General features: G+C 38.1%; 1 protein-coding gene across 4 annotated transcripts in view; it reads right to left on the minus strand.

Annotated features, from left to right (window-relative positions):
- The window catches only part of LOC582210 (F-actin-monooxygenase MICAL2), a 116816-nt gene that overhangs the window by 53573 nt on the left and 42838 nt on the right, over positions 1-20405 (minus strand). For all 4 annotated transcript variants that reach the window (XM_030988411.1, XM_030988409.1, XM_030988410.1 and 1 more), the window contains exons 4-6: positions 18773-18980; positions 17782-17898; positions 10941-11042 (exon numbers count right to left, since the gene is read on the minus strand). In XM_030988411.1, the coding sequence (XP_030844271.1) occupies positions 10941-11042; positions 17782-17898; positions 18773-18980 (427 nt within the window). The remainder of the gene's footprint in view (positions 1-10940; positions 11043-17781; positions 17899-18772; positions 18981-20405) is intronic.

The raw sequence follows: 20405 nt of genomic DNA on the forward strand, positions 1-20405 counted from the left end.
TGCATACTGAAGGGGTGTCTGAGCAGTATTATCACGATTATCAATCTGTGTTCCTTGACCAACGGACACCGAAGTACATCAAGATGACCATTGCTTGATGCATACTGAAGGGGTGTCTGAGCAGTATTGTCACGATTATCAATCTGTGTTCCTTGACCAACGGACACCGAAGTACATCAAGATGACCATTGCTTGATGCATACTGAAGGGGTGTCTGAGCAGTATTGTCACGATTATCAATCTGTGTTCCTTGACCAACGGACACCGAAGTACATTAAGATGACCATTGCTTGATGCAAGGTGAAGAGGTGTCTAAACAGTATTGTCACGATTATCAATCTGTGTTCCTTGACCAACGGACACCGAAGTACATCAAGATGACCATTGCTTGATGCATAGTGAAGGGGTGTCTGAGCAGTATTGTCACGATTATCAATCTGTGTTCCTTGACCAACGGACACCGAAGTACATCAAGATGACCTTTGCTTGATGCAAGGTGAAGAGGTGTCTGAGCAGCATTGTCACGATTATCAATCTGTGTTCCTTGACCAACGGACACCGAAGTACATCAAGATGACCATTGCTTGATGCAAGGTGAAGAGGTGTCTGAGAGCATTGTCACGATTATCAATCTGTGTTCCTTGACCAACGGACACCGAAGTACAGCTAGATGACCATTGCTTGATGCATAGAGAAGAGGTGTCTGACGAGCATTATGACCACTTTTAACCTGTGCTCTTTAAAGATACTACCGGAATGTCTCTTATGCAGCCAACATCAAATTCTGTAGAGCTTTGCAGGAATAATGAATATGTCATGTATGTACTATCTGTGAAATTTAAACATTAGCAGTGTCCTAGTATTCAAATTATGCAACGAAACCTGTTTTGTTTTAAGGGAAAATCTAAATTAGTATTGTCTTTCAAATGTCGTTGAAATTTAGCCTATCATTTTTTGGAACTACAAATGGGACATACTGCACTTTTTTTCCGTCGGCAACAATTAAAAATCGGGGGTGCGCCTTATACACAGGTCTGGATATTTTGAGTCCTCAAAATGCTACTTTTTGGTGGTTTTCGATAAGCCTGAGTCATCATAACCTTGCCGATAATTAATGTTTTTAGATCTAGGGGCAACAAAACCTTGCCGATAATTAATGTTTTTAGATCTAGGGGCAACAAAACCTTGCCGATAATTAATGTTTTTAGATCTAGGGGCAACAAAACCTTGCCGATAATTATTGTTTTTAGAGCTCCGTAGGGGCAACAAAACCTTGCCGATAATTATTGCTTTTAGATCTCCGTAGGGGCAACAAAACCTTGCCGATAATTATTGTTGTTAGAGCTCCGTAGGGGCAACAAAACCTTGCCGATAATTATTGTTTTAGAGCTCCGTAGGGGCAACAAAACCTTGCCGATTATTATTTTTTTTAGATATCCATAGGGGCAACAAAACCTTGCCGATAATTATTGTTTTTTGATCTCCGTAGGGGCAACAAACCTTGCCGATAATTTTTATTTTTAGATCTCCGTAGGGGCAACAAAGTCTTGCCGATAATTATTGTTTTTAGATCTCCGTAGAGGCAACAAAACCTTGCCGATAATTATTGGTTTTAGATCTCCGTAGTGGCAACAAAACCTTGCCGATAATTATTGGTTTTAGATGTCCGTAGTGGCAACAAAACCTTGTCGATTGGAACAAGTTAGACCTAGTAATAATGTTGGTTTTAAAACTAAAGATGACAAATTTTAGTTTTATTCCTAAATTTTTTTTTCCTGATTTTTTTTTTCCTGATTTTTTTTTGTCTTCAAAATAGGGGTGCGCCTTATACACGGAGATTTACGGTAGTGCCTTTAACCGACAAGGTACTGAACTACATCAAGATGACCCTTGCGTGATGCAAAGTGAAGAGGTATCAAGCCATCATTATCATCCTGCTAAACCTGTGCTCCTCGACCAACGAGAAACTCAGCTACTTTAAGATGACCATTACGTAATAGATATTGAAGAGTTGTTTCACCAACAAGTTTATCGTATAGTGCTCCGTTTTCGAGGAGATACTTTACTACCTCAATATGACCGTTGAGTGATGCATAGTGAAGAGGTGTCCAACCATCAGTATCACGCTCACCAATTGGTGCTCCCCCACAGACGAGGCTCCTAACTGCGAGAAGATGACCATAGTATGCTGCCGTGTGAAGGGGTGTCTGACCAACATTATCACGGTAATAAACCAGTGCTCCTTTAAGAGCTACAAACAGATCAACTACACAGTTATGACCATTGCGTGATGCACAGTGAAGAGGTGTCTGGCCATCATTATCGTCCCAATCAACATCTGCTTCTTTACCAACAAGGTACTGAACTACATCAAGATGACCCTTGCGTGATGCCCAGTGAAGAGGTGTCTGGCCATCATTATCACCCCTGTCAATTGGTGTTCCTTGATCAACAAAATACTGAACTACCTCACGATGACCATAATTAGATGCCCAGAAAAGAAGTGTCTGACCCTCGTTACCGCCCCAATCAACCTGTGCTCTTTTACCAATGAGGTACTGAACTACATCAAGATGACCATAGCGTGATGCCCAGTAAAGAGGTGTCTGACCATCGTTATCACCCCCATCAACCTGTGCTCCATGACCAACGAGATACTGAACTACATCAATATTACCATTGCGTGATGCCCAGTAAAGAGGTGTCTGACCATCGTTATCACCCCATCAACCTGTGCTCCATGACCAACGAGATACTGAACTACATCAATATTACCATTGCGTGATGCCCAGTAAAGAGGTGTCTGACCATCATTATCGCCCCCATCAACCTGTGCTCCTTGACCAACGAGATACTGAACTACAGCAAGATGACCATTGCGTGATGCAGAGTGAAGAGATGTCTGGCCATCATTTTTACGGTTATCAACCAGTGCTCCTTGACCAACGAGATACTGTACTACATCAATATGACCATTGCGTGATGCCCAGTAAAGAGGTGTCTGACCATCGATATCGCCCAGATCAACCTGTGCGCCTTGACCTACAAGGTGCTGTACTACATCAATATGACCATTGCGTGATGCCCAGTAAAGAGGTGTCTGACCATCGTTATCGCCCTGATCAACCTGAGCTCCTTGACCAACGAGATACTGAACTACATCAATATTACCATTGCGTGATGCATAGTGAAGAGATGTCTGGCCATCATTTTTACGGTTATCAACCAGTGCTCCTTGACCAACGAGATACTGTACTACATCAATATGACCATTGCATGATGCCCAGTAAAGAGGTGTCTGACCATCATTATCGCCCCGATCAACCTGTGCTCCTTGACCAACGAGATACTGAACTACAGCAAGACGACCATTGCATGATGCATAGTGAAGAGATGTCTGGCCATCATTTTCAGGGTTATCAACCAGTGCTCCTTGACCAACGAGGTACTGAACTACGTGGAGATGACCCTCGCGTGATGCACAGTGAAGAGGTGTCTGGCCATAATTTACGCACCCGTCAACCTGTGCTCCGTGAACAACGAGGTAACGAACTACATGGAGATGACCATTGCATGATGCCCAGTAAAGAGGTGTCAGACCATCATTATCGCCCCCATCAACCTGTGCTCCTTGACCAAGGAGATACTGAACTACAGCAAGACGACCAAAGCGTGATGCATAGTAAAGAGGTGTCTGACCACCGATATCGCCCGGATCAATCTGCGCTCCTTGATCAACTAGGTACTGAAAAACATCGAGATGAAAATAGTAAAATGCCCAGTAAAGAGGTGTCCGACCATCATTATCGCGCTGATCAACCTGTGCTCCTTGACCAACGAGATACTGAACGACAGCAAGACGACCATTGCGTGATGCACAGTGAAGAGGTGTCTGGCCATCATCATCAAGGTTATCAACCACTGCTCCTTGACCAATGAGGTACTGAACTACATCAAGATGACCATTGCATGATGCCCAGTAAAGAGGTGTCTGACCATCATTATCGCCCCCATCAACCTGTGCTCCTTGACCAACGAGATACTGAACGACAGCAAGACGACCATTGCGTGATGCACAGTGAAGAGGTGTCTGGCCATCATTTTCACGGTTACCAAACAGTGCTCCTTGACCAACTAGGTACTGAAAAACATCGAGATGACAATAGTATAATGCCCAGTAAAGAGGTGTCCGACCATCATTATCGCCCCGATCAACCTGTGCTCCTTGACCAACAAGGTACTGAACTACATTGAGATGACCATAGAATGATGCCCAGTTAAGAGGAGTCTTACCATCATTATCACAACTGTCAATCGGTGCTTCTTTACCAACGAGGTACTGAACTACATCAAGATGACCCTTGCACGCTGCGCAGTGAAGAGGTGTTGCACCATCACAATCACCCCTCTCAACCTGTGCTCCTTGATCAACAAGGTACTGAGCAATATCTAGATGGCGATAGTATAATGCCCAGTAAAGAGGTGTCTGGCCATCATCATCAAGGTTATCAACCTGTGCTCCTTGACCAATGAGGTACTGAACTACATCAAGATGACCATTGCATGATGCACAGTGAAGAGGTGTCTGGCCATCATTATCACCCTTATTATCATGTGCTCCTTGACCAATTAGGTACTGAGCTACATCAAGATGACCCTTGCATGATGCACAGTGAAGAGGTGTCTGACCATCTTTATCGCACGTGCCAATCGGCGCTCCGTGACCAACTAGACACTGAACTACATCAAGATGACCATTGTGTGATGCACAGTGGAGAGGTGTCAAGCCATCATCATCAACACTGCCAATCTGTACTTCTTGACCAACAAGATACTGAACTATATCGAGATGACCATTGCATGATGCATGGTGAAGAGGTGTCTGACCATCATTATCAGCCATCTGATTCTGTGCTCCTTGACCAACGAGTTACTGAACTACATGGAGATGACCATTGCATGAAGCTGGGTGGAGAGTTGTCTCACCATCATTTAATATCAAGATTATTAATCTGTGTTCTTTGACCAACGACATGTGATTTTTCCACTTCAATATTGGTCTGATTTCCGTCACATGAACCAACATGCTCTGATCCATCCAAATATAACATCGATGATCCCTTGCTTCAAACTGAAATTGTAGATTATCAAATCAGTTCACATCAGTGCATAAAATTGTTCCACGATAAAACTGAAATAGCTCCCTGCTTTTTGTCCCAAGAGTCACCATGTGTTTGATTCGATGGTATGTTACACAAAGGTAAGAATTATATAAATCATTTCAATTTGCTTACAGTTTCCTCAATCAAACTAACCGATGGAATAGAAATTGAGAAAATGGCGGATCATTTGGGAGAAGCAAAAGTTGAAATTGATTTTTCTTAACCAGCTGCTATTCAACTCACACCTCAAAGCTCTCCTGGGTCAAAGTTCAGAGTAAAGGTGTCTGCTTTGCTTACATGGTAGTTAGGTACACTAACTGCTCCAACAGTAGTAGGGCGTGTAAAAAAAAAGAAGGAATGCTCGTATATTACATGTCCCAAAATTGAGTTATAGTGGTCACTGAATAGATAATAAAAAGGAAAGATCATTTTATCCAACGGACATACAAGATCTTGACTCACAAACACACACACACAAAACAACAACACCAAAGTGGGATGGGTAGGTGGACAGTTGTATCCTCATTTCACCCTCTCATAAAAGTAACAAAGTCAATGGGAACTGCTGTAAAAAAATTGTGTTAAAAAAGAGGCAATGAAGAGAAAAGAGGTAAGAGGGGTATTAAAGCTAGAGAGATAAAGACAGAGATAGAGAAACAGTAAGAGAAAGGGAGACAGAGAGAGAGAGAGAGAGATATGAATTCAATCTAAGGACTTTATTACTTTGTCCATTACTTTGTCCATCATTTTCTCATTTTCTCATTTAAGCATGACTAGCAAAGTAGCAGTGCATAACAGAGAGGGATGGGGGGGGGGGCTTATACTGTTTATGGCATGACTGTAAGATAACAACACTTCTGAAAGATGAAAATGTAATTTTCATTAATGATCAGCTAATAAAATATGTATAATTATTCTTGTATTAGACATGTTGAGATGCTGGTATAACATGCAATTCACATCTAGGCTTCAGCCTACATTAATCTTGTGATTTTTATGTCATGTGTTAAATGCTTTTTAATCCATGAAGAATTTAGAAAACTACTATAGAAACACTCATGAAACAAGCATTCTCAAAGTCCTCAATTCTGCAGAAAATCATTCTCAAACTCAGTGATTTTCAGGTTGCCTAAAGCTCAACCATCCAAACCCACAGAATTATACCCTCATGTATAATTTGAAATCCCAATTATTTTACTCCTTTAATTCGAAATTTGTCAACATCATATATTTAATTTCCTTGAAGACTTTCTAAAGCAAATAATCTTACATCTACCTTTGTAAGTGATAAACAGCTCTAGAGGCCAAAACTCAGCCAATAAATCATTCTGTCTCTCTCTCAATTAGCATTTCTTCAACAAACACCAGAAATATTTGTCCAGTCATGAGGCCCGTCTTCACTATCTCAAGATTGCCAAATATCCAGCTATTTGAACTATCCCGATCGAAACTATCCAGCTAATTTGCGTCTTCATTAGACCGAAGTAGCAAATTAGCAGGATAGTTGGTCGGAATAATATCCCAAGATATCTCCGTCTAGTTTGCAAAATATCCCATTATTTTCGAACTAGCGGGATAGTGTGCGACCGTCTTCATTAGACCGAAGTACGTAGTCAAATATCCCGATCCCATCATGCACAACGGTTTTCCGTGTTTACTAGTTGTACTAGCGCGCGCACATGCGATCTATACCGCTCAGCGTGGGATATTTTGCAAATTAGACCGAGATTTCTTGGGATATTATCCCGACCAACTATCCAGCTAATCTGCCACTTCGGTCTAATGAGGACGCAAATTAGCTGGATAGTTTCGATCGGGATAGTTCAAATAGCTGGATATTTGGCAATCTCGAGATAGTGAGGACACGCCTCATATGATGCATGTATCACTGCTGACATATTCCTCGCTCTCTTGATCGTAAATAATAGTAGAAGGCATAAACATCCTCCTACTCACTCTTAAAGTACAATGTGCAAGACCCCTAAGAACTTCATGGAAAAATAGTGTTAGTGACCATTCAAGAGAATATTATCTCCTGCGATGGCAATATTGTTATCTGTTATGATATTCCATCTTTTATCTTTGTATAATATTGTCATGATGATGGGAATAAATATCAATTCAATTCAATTTGATTAAACAAATCTTTATAGTGGGATCACAAGAGTTAAATCAGTGACTTTATTAATCTTCAATAAATAAGAACAAAGTTACATCAGCCCATAAATTTTCCAACTTGTTCAATAAGTTTGTGAACTAGTGAATTATTGAATCTGATCACGAAAATGTATTATCCCTGGTCTCAAATTTGTATATCTGCGTATTCCCCTTTTCAGGTAAAGTAAATTATTTAGTCAATTTTGTTCAAAATTTCTCTCGAAGTACCAAACGATTCCTTTAAAGTAACCGATTTTCACTTTTGTTTGGGATACACAACTTTGTAATATGACTAATGAAATATTCATATATTTGTTTTGGGGTTTATCTGCATTGCGTACATTGGTTTAATGTCATGCCTTGCTTCACAAAAAGGTCAGATTTCTCATGCCTTTTTTATTTCTGTGTGAACCACACAATTAGGGAACAAAATCCATGTTTGCATCATAAGGAACTACATGTACATTTAATATTCTATTCCACCAAGCTGATGCCATTATTAAGTACTATTCAAATCAACCAAAATTTAGGGTTTCAAAATAAATCACAGGAAAAAGGGACAACCGCATAATTAGGGTAAGAAATTCATGTTTGCAACATAAGGAACTACTTGTAAATTATTATATTCAAACAATCCGTTGCCATTATCAAGTTCAATTCAAATCAACCAAAATTTAGGGTTTCAAAATAAATCACAGGACAAAGGGACAACCACACAATAAAAGGTATAAAATTCATGTTTGCATCATAAGGAACTACATCTAAATTATTCTATTCAAACTCTCCAAAACCATTATCAAGTTTGATTCATATCAACCAAAATTTAGAGTTTCAAAATAAATAACAGGAAAAGGACAATGTAAAATCAATAGAATTTGTTGGCAATTGAAATCATTACAAAAACATGGATTAAACACAGACAGTATGTGTAACTCTGTGCAAACATTATTCCTGGCAAAGCCAATATTTGCTCTGGCCTTTACATCTGCCAAATAAACCTCAAAAACACATTTCTATTTGCTACCCTTGAAAATAAATCCCAAAGGGAGATTAGTAACTCAACATTCTGAAGGCAAACATAATGAGCATGAACATGACATTGAAACGTGCAAGACTGACATAACAAACAGGATCAGGGAGAAAAAAGTTTGGCAAACAATTCTAACAAAATAAATATATACTGACTCATGACAAATTATTACTATGATTAGGTGTATATCATTTTTTAATGATCATTAATCAAATTCTAATCTTGTTTCTATGTTTGAATGTCTTATTTTTATGTTCAGCAACAGCCAGTGAGGACCACCTCTCGTGTGGATTCCCAATCCTTTTAGGCAACCCACAGGCACTGGCTGGTGCCCATTATCTTTTGGTATGTGTATTGTTAATACTGATGTCTGTGTTACATTGCATTCTCCTGGATATTAAATAAACAAATAAATAAATAAATAAATACTGTATGCGAACTATATTGTATTTGTGAGTTTTCACAGGAAGAAATAGGTTTTTATAAAGTGTTGTATTATTTACCATGTAAATGAACACTTTTATGACAATTGATACAGAGTGTAATTGATACTTTGAGCAACTGTTTGAATAAGATGTTTTATCAAAACAATAAAAAAGGTTAACTATTCCGAAAAGATCATTTGGATCAATTGCTTATGGTGTCGTTTAAAAGGAATCATGATTAAAATGTTCAAATCAACCCTGGTATAAAACAAAAAGGGTATTTAAACTGTAAATCAAGTATTTGTGAGTTTTCACCAAGGAAGAAAAAGAGTTTTCATAAAGTATTTTCATTGTGTGTAGAAATATGCATATATACTGTCAAATTCCTATTGCTCAGCAGCTAATAATATTTCCTCTTTCTGCTGTCAGAAGGAAGCCAAGGGTGAAACAATTCATAATCCAAACCCATCCAAGCTCATAACCACTGTCTGAACCAACATGGGGTTATCTTTGTTCTATCACCATGACAACAAAAAGATGCATCAATAATCAATGAAGAGGGCGCTCAGCCGTAAATGAAAATATGTCAAAAAGACAAAAACAAAATTAATTGTTCGAATGGGATAGAGACCGTGTCCAAAAGTACTTGTGAATTAATCGACTATTTTGAGAGCATCTCTTTTGATCTGTAGTCTTATGGCTTATTTAGATATGGCGCAGTAAACCGCCAGCTCAGTTTTTTTACTTGCAAAAACAAAGGTCTTGCACGTATTCAATGAGCTCTGTGTTATATGATAGAGAAATGTGAAGCGTATTACAGTTTACATTCATCATAAAAAAAGAACGCTGCGTCGTATCTGAACAGTCCTTTAACGCATTTGAGTGATAGGTGAACAGGTAGTGGAGTGTGTATACACTTTACAGCACATCAGTTACCATCTCTGTTAGTTTTTTAAACGAGTTTAATGAAATAAAAGGAAAGTCTACGTGTAGCTGGAGTAGTTACAAGTAGTACAGTCAATGAAGCCAGGATATTCAAAAGTGATAATAGTTCAAAGCATTACATCATTTTGGTTAGTTTGATGGTAAATATTCACTTCTGGTGGAATTTGAAACTCAAAATGATTAATCACAAATATGTATTTGATGTGTGCATCTAATACAGACTGAAAAGGTCTGCAACCCTGAGCCGCAGAAAACTTAAAAAACTGTGTTTAGACTCTATTCAATCATGTCTGAGGGTGAGATACATTCCAAATGTGAACACCTCCTCATCATGTATACAGGGCAATGATGAAGTGAACGCAATATTGCTGAAAGAAAGCATCACTGAAAGATATCATAGGAACGCTGGGGTTCATCTCAATGTCATGGCCTCATCTATAACACAGGAATATCTCTTTCAACGGCAGTGCAATAAACTTTAGGGACATTATAGAAGGGTTCCATTTCAGCAATTCATGGAAACATCTAAATCCGAATGCAATGTACTGATGGGTGATGATAACTATCTTGTAACTATAGAGGTATCACGTAATTGATTTTACGGTACTTGTAACGTGGTATAACAAGATTAATGCTCTTCTTTTCAAATTTATTAACTAACTCATAGGGACAGCCGTTATTAAAAAGCATAATCTTTGCTCAACAACAGATGCATGTAAACTTATCATTCCCAAGTCTAGACTCTCAGCAGATGAAAAACGTTTTGCAGTACCCGCATCAAAGACTTGGAATGACATCCCCCTTTACATAAATGTAAGGGAAATTACCTGTCTTGCCACTTTCAAACGATTCCTAAAAACTTACCTTTTCCCCCAGTGATCCATGTGATCTACTTCCGGTGAGACTGTAAAATTTTGTCCTATTTTCATATATTTGTATTTGTAAGGGCTATGGTACTTATTGTTCTTAGCGTTCCTAAATATTCTACATTATTATAGTGTATCAGTAAAGTGCTTAGAGACATAGTATAAGACTATATAAAAGCAGAATATTATTATTATTATTATCATTATTTAAAGTTCTACTTCTAGTATTGACAGAAAAAATTATTCTGTCTAAAAGAATGAAACAAAACTAAATGTTGGAGCAAGAAGATGGGAGAGACTACAAATGAATGATATCTGTTAATAAATTTTGGTAGAAAACCAATTTATATCTTACCATGCAGCGTATTTCTCTTTCCATCAGCGCCTACGATGACATCAAACTCATACTCTGATACCGGGTGATCTTTGGGGTCTAGCTTGGCCCTCCAACCAATCTCTGAAAAACAAACAGAAAACAAATATGGAAAATAATAATTTCTTCATAAAATACACAAAATCATGTTACATGGGAACATCATATCACATTCAACATTTTTCAATGTGAACATTTGGAGATGATGAAACATTTATGCCGATGAAGCAATCTTTTACATATATATATATATATGTACCTGTATTAAAATTTACCTTTATGTCTTATTACAATCATATTGTCTGATTATAGTCCTTTATAATAGAAATTGACATACAAGGTATGCCCTCATGGTGACTGCATGGTAGTAAATCTCCCCAGGGAGTGGAAATGGTGCACACTGTGCGTAACAATTAATGAATCTGATGACAGAGGTAATAATAATATCTGTAAAGCGCTACATAAATCCTGATTTATTATCATTATTTCACATTTTTCCTGCCATGATAAATTTCCCTGATAATAATACCTTGATGCTCTGATATATCCAATTGGTAATCACAGCTTTTGAAGCTAATTCCGCAAATGTACAAATTCAACCTATTATTCCTATAATAATCCTTTAGTCGGAGGTGATCAAACTTTAAATGACCTTGGATTGACCTTGAGATTAGGCTTCAATGTGTTGCACTTGACTGAATGGGATTATCTGGGTATGATGATATCCAATCTTAAAATCATAGATTAACTTTCTAACCCTCTCGGCTTGCCATATCAATGGGAAAAAACATGATAGTATGACAGTGTTAGTTGCTGGGTTTTAATAGCTTGATTTAAAATGAAAGTTTGCATGTAGTTTTAAACTTAACTATTATCTCAGATGTAGCGACAGTGTGAACACACTTGTGATTTCAAAAACCAAAGTTTTACTTGAATTCTAAACAAAAAATGGGCTCCTCATACTAAGTTATATGCCTGGCTAACACAATCAGCAGCCAAGTTCGCCAGCAAGTAAGTATAGACTTCAAAGACTGCTGGCATGGCTTGTAGTTTAAAAGGAAGAGCTTAAGATGTCGTCATTTAAAGAGCCCTCACTACCGGTATATTTATGTTTATAACGTACTACAATGGTGCCGAGCGAATACAGGTAATGTAATAATGTATTGGTAAATTGGCCATCATGTGCAGGTAAACCTGGGCCACGACTTATACAGAGTTGCATTTGATCTGGATCAATCGCAAGTCCCCCAATCAATCACAAGTTTGCAGTCTCCTATCTCTTATGTACATAGTTATGAGTGATATCAACTCAGGGAGAAAAAAATACGGGGGCTCGAGGCAAATAAGCCCCTGAAATGCAAAAAAAAAGCCCCCGGAATCATAAAAGAGCGTAGCTTCCAAAAAAAAAAAAAAAAATTGTTCCCTGTCTCAACTCTTTAAAAGTCGGGGCCCATATCTATAACCCTCAATCAACTGGGAAGCTTATCAATGGGAGAAACTAGATAGTATGACAGCGATCCTCCATACAAACATGCACATGAGCAGGTAGATTAGATGAACTTTCTACCCTACATACCCAGCTTACGAGGGGGACAAACCTGATAGCCTCAGGCCTCGTTCAGACATGACAGAGTGGGACAAACTTGATAGCCTGAGGCCTTGTTCAGACATGACAGAGGGGGACAAACCTGATAGCCCTCAGGCCTTGTTCAGACATGACAGAGGGGGACAAACTTGATAGCCTGAGGCCTTGTTCAGACATGACAGAGGGGGACAAACTTGATAGCCCTCAGGCCTTGTTCAGACATGACAGAGGGGGACAAACTTGATAGCCTGAGGCCTTGTTCAGACATGACAGAGGGGGACAAACTTGATGGCCTAAGGCCTTGTTCAGACATGACAGAGTGGGACAAACTTGATAGCCCTCAGGCCTTGTTCAGACATGACAGAGGGGGACAAACTTGATAGCCCTCAGGCCTTGTTCAGACATGACAGAGGGGGACAAACTTGATAGCCCTCAGGCCTTGTTCAGACATGACAGAGTGGGACAAACTTGATAGCCCTCAGGCCTCGTTCAGACATGACAGAGGGGGACAAACTTGATAGCCTTAGGCCTTGTTCAGACATGACAGAGGGGGACAAACCTGATAGCCCTCAGGCCTTGTTCAGACATGACAGAGTGGGACAAACTTGATAGCCCTCAGGCCTCGTTCAGACATGACAGAGGGGGACAAACTTGATAGCCTTAGGCCTTGTTCAGACATGACAGAGGGGGACAAACCTGATAGCCCTCAGGCCTTGTTCAGACATGACAGAGGGGGACAAACTTGATAGCCTTAGGCCTTGTTCAGACATGACAGAGGGGGACAAACCTGATAGCCCTCAGGCCTTGTTCAGACATGACAGAGTGGGACAAACTTGATAGCCCTCAGGCCTCGTTCAGACATGACAGAGGGGGACAAACTTGATAGCCTTAGGCCTTGTTCAGACATGACAGAGGGGGACAAACTTGATAGCCTTAGGCCTTGTTCAGACATGACAGAGGGGGACAAACCTGATAGCCCTCAGGCCTTGTTCAGACATGACAGAGGGGGACAAACTTGATAGCCTTAGGCCTTGTTCAGACATGACGCGGCATAATCGCTACAGTTTTATAAAGAAGACATGAGGCATAATACACGTCACATAACGCAAAGCTCAATAAATATGCACAGGGCATCAGTTCCAAGCAGTTGCAATTGATCATTTACACATAAAAATGCTGGGGCGGTTCTTTTTTTGTGGCGGTTTACCTCGTAATATTTGAACGTGTCTTCAAAGTTAAACTCTACACCATTACACTAATGTAGGCAAGGTGTATCCCCCTCGACCCTCCTTGCCAAGCTCATAATTGGACAAACTTGATACTTCGACTGTAATACTGTAGTCTTATACATTTACAAGTATGTGTACAGGGAAATTAATTAGACACGCATTAGGTACCTACTGCCTGGCTTATCAATGGGATAAACTTGATATCATGACGGTGATACTGTAAACTGAACAAATGATCCATCTCTACCCTAGCTCCCTGACTATAGCTTATCAATGGAACAAACCCGATACCTTGGCAGTGATAGAGCTCAATCGCATTACTACATAAATACTTGTATGAATCACAGGGTCCGTTCCCATAATCAGGTTTATATTCAAGAGCCTAAAATAGATCATTATTTTTTCCAAGCAATGATAGAAAATAAATGTTAGTTTTGCTTCAGTTCATTCTCCAGTGACAATTGCTCTGCAGTCATTTTCTTGCACTTACAGAATTTCTAAATTCAACTCTGGACAAAAACTATACCTGTCCTTAACCCTAAGCTTATACCTACCCTTAGACCCACTTGCAAACCCTAACCCAATACTGTAAAACAAAACACTTTTGCGACAAGAAACTTTCCCAATTCGTAAACGAGATCATTACAACAGACTTTCATAAATTGTACAAATTCAGCAATGTGTATCTTGAGATTTAATTTTTTGCAACATAAATCAACTTTTGTGAATCTGAACAATTTGTGACATTTGCAAACATTCAATGAGCGTGACAGTTTCTTGTTTTTTAGTATCTTTGACCCGCCCCCCCCCCCCAAAAAAAAAAAGAAGGCTGGAGCAAATATTGCCAGGGCCTACATGTATGTTAGGTCATCTTTGTCTCTAATGCCTACTAGATTGCTATGATATGATGGGAATCAGAATTGTCCAACCCTGAGTCTATATGATTCATCAAGATCGTTGCCAAACACAACCCTGGACAATCGCTACTTACTGTCAAATCTGACACTTCCATTTCCAATATCATCTTCCGGTCAATTGAGCTTAGTCTCCCCCTTTGAACAGGCGCAGGCCATTTTTAGATACTTGATACTTGGTTCTATTCCAGTACGCACACTACACCAGGGTCCTGTCTATAAAGAGGTGATATCATTCATAACTATGTATGCAAGAATTAGGGAACTTGCGATTGATTGGAGGACTTGATTGATCCAAATCAATTCCAACTCTTTATAAGACGGGGTCCAGATAAACTCTACTATTATGTACATGCATGGACTGCATTTTGATATTTCCCCCAAAATGCATGGATGTGGCTTTTATTCTAGCCGTAATGAATCTAAGCGTACATGTAACGCTGGTCACATCACTCAGAGCTTGAAATTATGATTATTCTACAGCCTTGAGTATTCTGACTGTACAGCAAGGCTTGACGCCATATGGACCCCACAATTCTTCCCTATTTTCACGAAGTGACGGTAGTGGGGAAAATCGCATTTGATTTGCGTGACGATTGTCCTCATTACCGTCACTTTGTGAAATTGGGGACGAATTGTATGCAATACCAAAAAAAAATTGGAGTTAAAATAATAAAAACAGGGGCCCAGTACATACAGTTCTAAAGGATTCCATAAATAGACAAGGTTTAACAGGTGCTATGATCATGCACAAAATATTTCAGATATTGGCTGAGAAGGAGACTATAACAATAACAAACGGTACGTTCTGAGTAAGTCGTGGTAGTGCTGCGAATGAGAGGAAACACTTCATTACAGGACTACCCTGGCAAGATTGGTTGTGTGGAGATGATTGAAAATACGCTGCTTTCAAAACAATGCAGAGAAGCAATTCCAAATTGTCCCTTCCAAATGAAAAACGAACGCAGGTACGCATCAATTTAGTTAAGTGTTTTCAATCATTTCTTTTCTTTCTTTTAAATACGTGATTATCATCTATTCTTTATTTTATTCTCATTTAAAAAAAATGTATTTTCTATTTATTTTGAAATATCCATTCACATATTACTTGTAAATGATCAAGGATAAATCTTGAATGATTAGTTATTTCATGAGGATACCAATTAGTTTGCATTTTACCTGTTTATATGCTTGTGTATTTATCTATTTTGTTTTTGCTGCTGTTATTTGTTTTTTTTTACCAAACAGGGCCTCATGGAAGACCACCAAATTGGTGATATGTGCCATCCTGTATAAATATCAGAAATAAATAAATAAATAAAGTGTGTATTCGATCCTTATTGCTATTTTTCGATTTGAGTATCTGTCAAAATATGTAGTATAAAAACCAAGAGGTGGTCTGTAAATGACAGATTCAGTTTGCAATTTCCTCCCACTATACATGTATGTTCTATAATCCATGAAAAATTGCAAAAATTGGCATCTTCAAAATACAAAGAAATATGTGCCATTTTGATAATACCGGTACTGGCTAAAAGTATGAGATATATACAGGTAAAGCTTGTGATTCCTTACATGATACAAGGAAGTTCTACAACCAACTTTTTTTTGTCGTGGAATTACTATAAGAACCAAAAAGGTTTGAACTAATAAAATGTTCTTGATTTAATGTTAGTCATAATAAATAGAAATGAGACTTCCACATACCGAACTTTACAACCTACTGTCAATTACTAAGAAACACCACAAGATAACAACTAATAAAGAACTGATTTCCATTGTGACATCACAGTCTAGGAAGGTATTGTTGACATAAATGTCATCTATTGACTGATATTTGTTATAAAATGTCAACAAATCGGTTTTCTATTTGTTTTCTCTCAGTTGAGTGCATGATTGAGTAAATGAACATGAGTCATTTCATTTATATGGTCTGTTGAGAGCCAGAAGGGTGCTAACTACTATACTTTTACAAAGAGATGATCTAAGACCTTCTGTTTCTCAAAAGACGATATCGTTTGGAGCTATTAAGGCGTTAACTCGGTGTGTAATGATATGGGTTAAGCCCTTCTGGATCCAAATATGTAATATGTAGTGCACTTTGTCAAAATTCAAAGGTCGGAGATAACCATGTTATATTTAGATAAAATGTGTGACATGACATATCTTTGTAAATGTCTGTACATAAATAGTTAACCCAGTTTGCATAGCTTATAAAAAAAAAATGTGAGTTGAATACCATTATCAGCATTATCAACAAAGTGATTTCATTTTTGTTTACTTAATATAAACATTATGCTCTTTTAGTACAAAGAGAAACACAAGTCCTGAAATTTAAATTGCATAGTTACAAGCGCCCATCGCTAATGTACAATGTTGTAATTTATATCAAAGTTGACGTTAGTTGTGATTAATTGGAATCCATAACAGCTCTTTAAGATGTGGCCCTGATGATTATGTCCACACTTGAAGGTCTCTACTAGAATTTACACCTGATGTTGGGTTTAGCTAAGTCTAGAGTCAAGTTTAACAAGGGAATTTAGTCTAGTTTTTCCTCTTAACTTGCTATGGATCGAAACCCCACAGTGCCACATTGTACTTCTTCACTGATGGACAAATTTAAGAGCAGCAATCCATTCTTTGTTTCTTGGGTCGCCCAAATGTTAACAAAGTAAAATGTTAATGTGGCTTTATTCATTGCATCCCGTTGAAATCAATTAGTAGAATATGGCCTAATTCGTCATTGGTCCTGGACTTACTTTCATGTTCCTGGTCTTACTTTCATTTTAGACCAGCAATTCATTCTTTGTTTCTTAAGTCGACCAAATGTTAACAAAGTAAAATGTTAATGTGGCTTTATTCATTGCATCCCGTTGAAATTATTTAGTAGCATTTGGCCTAATTCGTCATTGGTCCTGGACTTACTTTCATGTTTCTGGTCTTACTTTCATTTTAGAGTAGCAATCGATTGTTTGTTTCTTGAGTCGACCAAATGTTAACAAAATAAAATGTTAATGAGACTATTAATTGCGTCGTTTCGAAATTAATACCGGTAAGTAGAATCTGGCCCGATTCGTCATTGGTCCTGGACTTACTTTCATGTTCCTGGTCTTCTGGGGGTACTTCTAGTCCTTCATAGCCCACTCCATAGTGGATCTCCACACCCATGATCAGGGCCACTTTGAGAAGCACCACCTGTAGCTGCCGTATACCTGAACAAGAAAGAAAAGAACGATCACTCGTAAAACAGAATCATTAGCAATATACAAGATCAATTATTGTTCTACATCTAGTATGGAGAACTTAGTGAATAAAAAGCAAAAAGAAGCAAACCAAATTTCTTCATCAAACAAACTTTTTCAACAAAAAGGCTGTTTAAGTCGGTAGTCTCTAAAATTTGCACAGGCAAGACAATTGGAACAACTAGAGACAAACCAAAATCTCGCATTAAACAGAATCATTAGCGATAGAGAAGATTAATCATAGTTTCGCATTTATAGTATAGTAAACTTTATGCCTAGATTGCAAAAGAATAAAAAAGAAGAAAAAGAAATAAACCAAACTTCTTCATCATACAGACTATTTCAACACTATTTTAAGAGTAAAGGCTGTTTATTCTCTAGTCCACATAATTGCATAGGTAAGACGATAGGAACAAGTGGGAGATGGCTTAAATAGGGGTACACAAATCTTCAGCATCCAGTCTAGATCTCTTTGATATGAGGGTCTAAATGTAAACTTCATCCTCAATAACCTTTTCCACAGAGCCTACAATCTGGTCAACAATTTATTCCTTTACATAGAAATAAAAATTATCTCCTAAAGGCAAATACTGATATGACAGGGTAAACCACCGCAAATTCAAAAAAAAAAAATTAAATTCATAAAAAAAAAAAAATGCTGCCACTTCTTTTTACAGGTTAAGCAAATGGCAACTGCATGCAGCAAAGGTCTTTAGGCATCTTCACTGAGCTCTGTGTTAAACATACGGAAATGTGGCACGTTAACACTTTAAATTAATTTTTTTAAATGCTACGGTTTTGCTGCGTCATATCTGAACGAGGCCTCAGAGCCATCAATACTTACTGATGTGATCAATAGCTCCAGCGCAGAACTTCCCAAAGAACTTCTTTGCTCCGAGGCTCCTTAGGTCGGTGATGAGGAAAGGCCAGAGATGGAGGACGTTATTCCTTGAGAAGCTGAATCGTTTCTCTACCACCACGACCTTCGTACCGAGCATAGCGCACTCTATAGCTGTACGTAGACCACATGGTCCTGCTCCGATAATGAAGACCTGTACAAAAAAGAGAGAAATAAAAAAAGAGAGAAATTAAAAAAGGAGATAAATTGATGGAATTTCAATTTTGTGTCATAGTACATGTGATGGAGAGTGCAATGAAATACATATTCTTGATTAATAATGTGAAAATTAATAAATGTAATGATCCTATCAGATTTTTTTTAAATATAATTTTTGTTATGTTTATATTCTATGCATCATTTGTCAGGAAAGACATTGTGTTCTAAATACTTACCAACTTTATATCCCTAACTATTATCTTGAACTCCTGAGTTATCTCTCTCCCTCTCCTCTCCCTCCCTCCCTCTCCCTTTACTGGTATGTCTCTCTCTGTCTCTCCCTGTCTCTCTCTCTCTCTCTGACTCTATCTCCCCTTCATTATCTCTATGATAATCAGGAGGTAATAATAAACATAATTTTCCATATTATTCCATCATGAATACCTCGATAACTTGACCCCAATTCATTTAACAGAATCAGCCTCTTTCTAGTTACCGGCATATCATCTTCAGACAAACAAACAAACTCCAACACTGCAAATATGCTAGATTTACTTCATTTCTTCTTAAATTTGAACTATGTGAGCCATGTAGTGTGCCTTAGTCTTGCAGGTACTGTTGGGGAGAAAGGGCTCAGTAATTAAATTCATGCCTGTATGATTATCATATAGAGCAGCGCATAGACAGGAAGGTTTGGATAAACCCAGCTCTTGCACTTTCTGAGTCCTAGTATTCATGCATGAGAAGCGAAGGTCAGTGTGCCAATAATATCACGTCTCATGCTGGGCTTAGTAGAGCATGTGAACAGACCCTCCATGTATGTAACACCATTATGGTGTGTTTCCATGGACATGTGACTCAGAACACTCAGTATATTAACTTGCTTCTCCTGCTGGGTTTACTAGAGCAAGTTCCAAATTTGATTCGCCTGTATAATAACAGTTAATTTGCTCATGTTTATATTTATTGTAATGATTTATCATTGAAATGACTCGATTCCTGTACATTCTTGTAATAATTGTGTATATCGTACCGGTATGTTTTAATGATATTGAATTGCTTTTTACTTTTAAATATGAATAATTATTTCAAATATTACTAAATGTTCATACACCTGCTTTTGCCGCTACCATTGATTATTTTACCACCATACCCACTACTGCAATATTGTAACATGACGAACTGTTGTATGATTTGCCTTAGTCCATATTATGTTGGCATGTAATTATGTTTATACCTTTTTTCTTTTTTCTTTGGTAGAAATTATGTTCATTAAGTGTTTTTTAATTGTTTATGGTATTTAGGCAGTAGTAACGTGTCACGTTTTAATAATTTTTAACTAAATGTTATGTAAGTTTTTTACAATGTATATATCCAATTCGTGTAACTCATGTGCAATTCAGTTGTGAAACTGCCATTC

This window comes from Strongylocentrotus purpuratus, unplaced genomic scaffold, assembly GCF_000002235.5.
Source record: "Strongylocentrotus purpuratus isolate Spur 01 unplaced genomic scaffold, Spur_5.0 spur5_scaffold_17, whole genome shotgun sequence".
In the NCBI taxonomy this organism is placed as follows: Eukaryota; Metazoa; Echinodermata; class Echinoidea; order Camarodonta; family Strongylocentrotidae; genus Strongylocentrotus; species Strongylocentrotus purpuratus.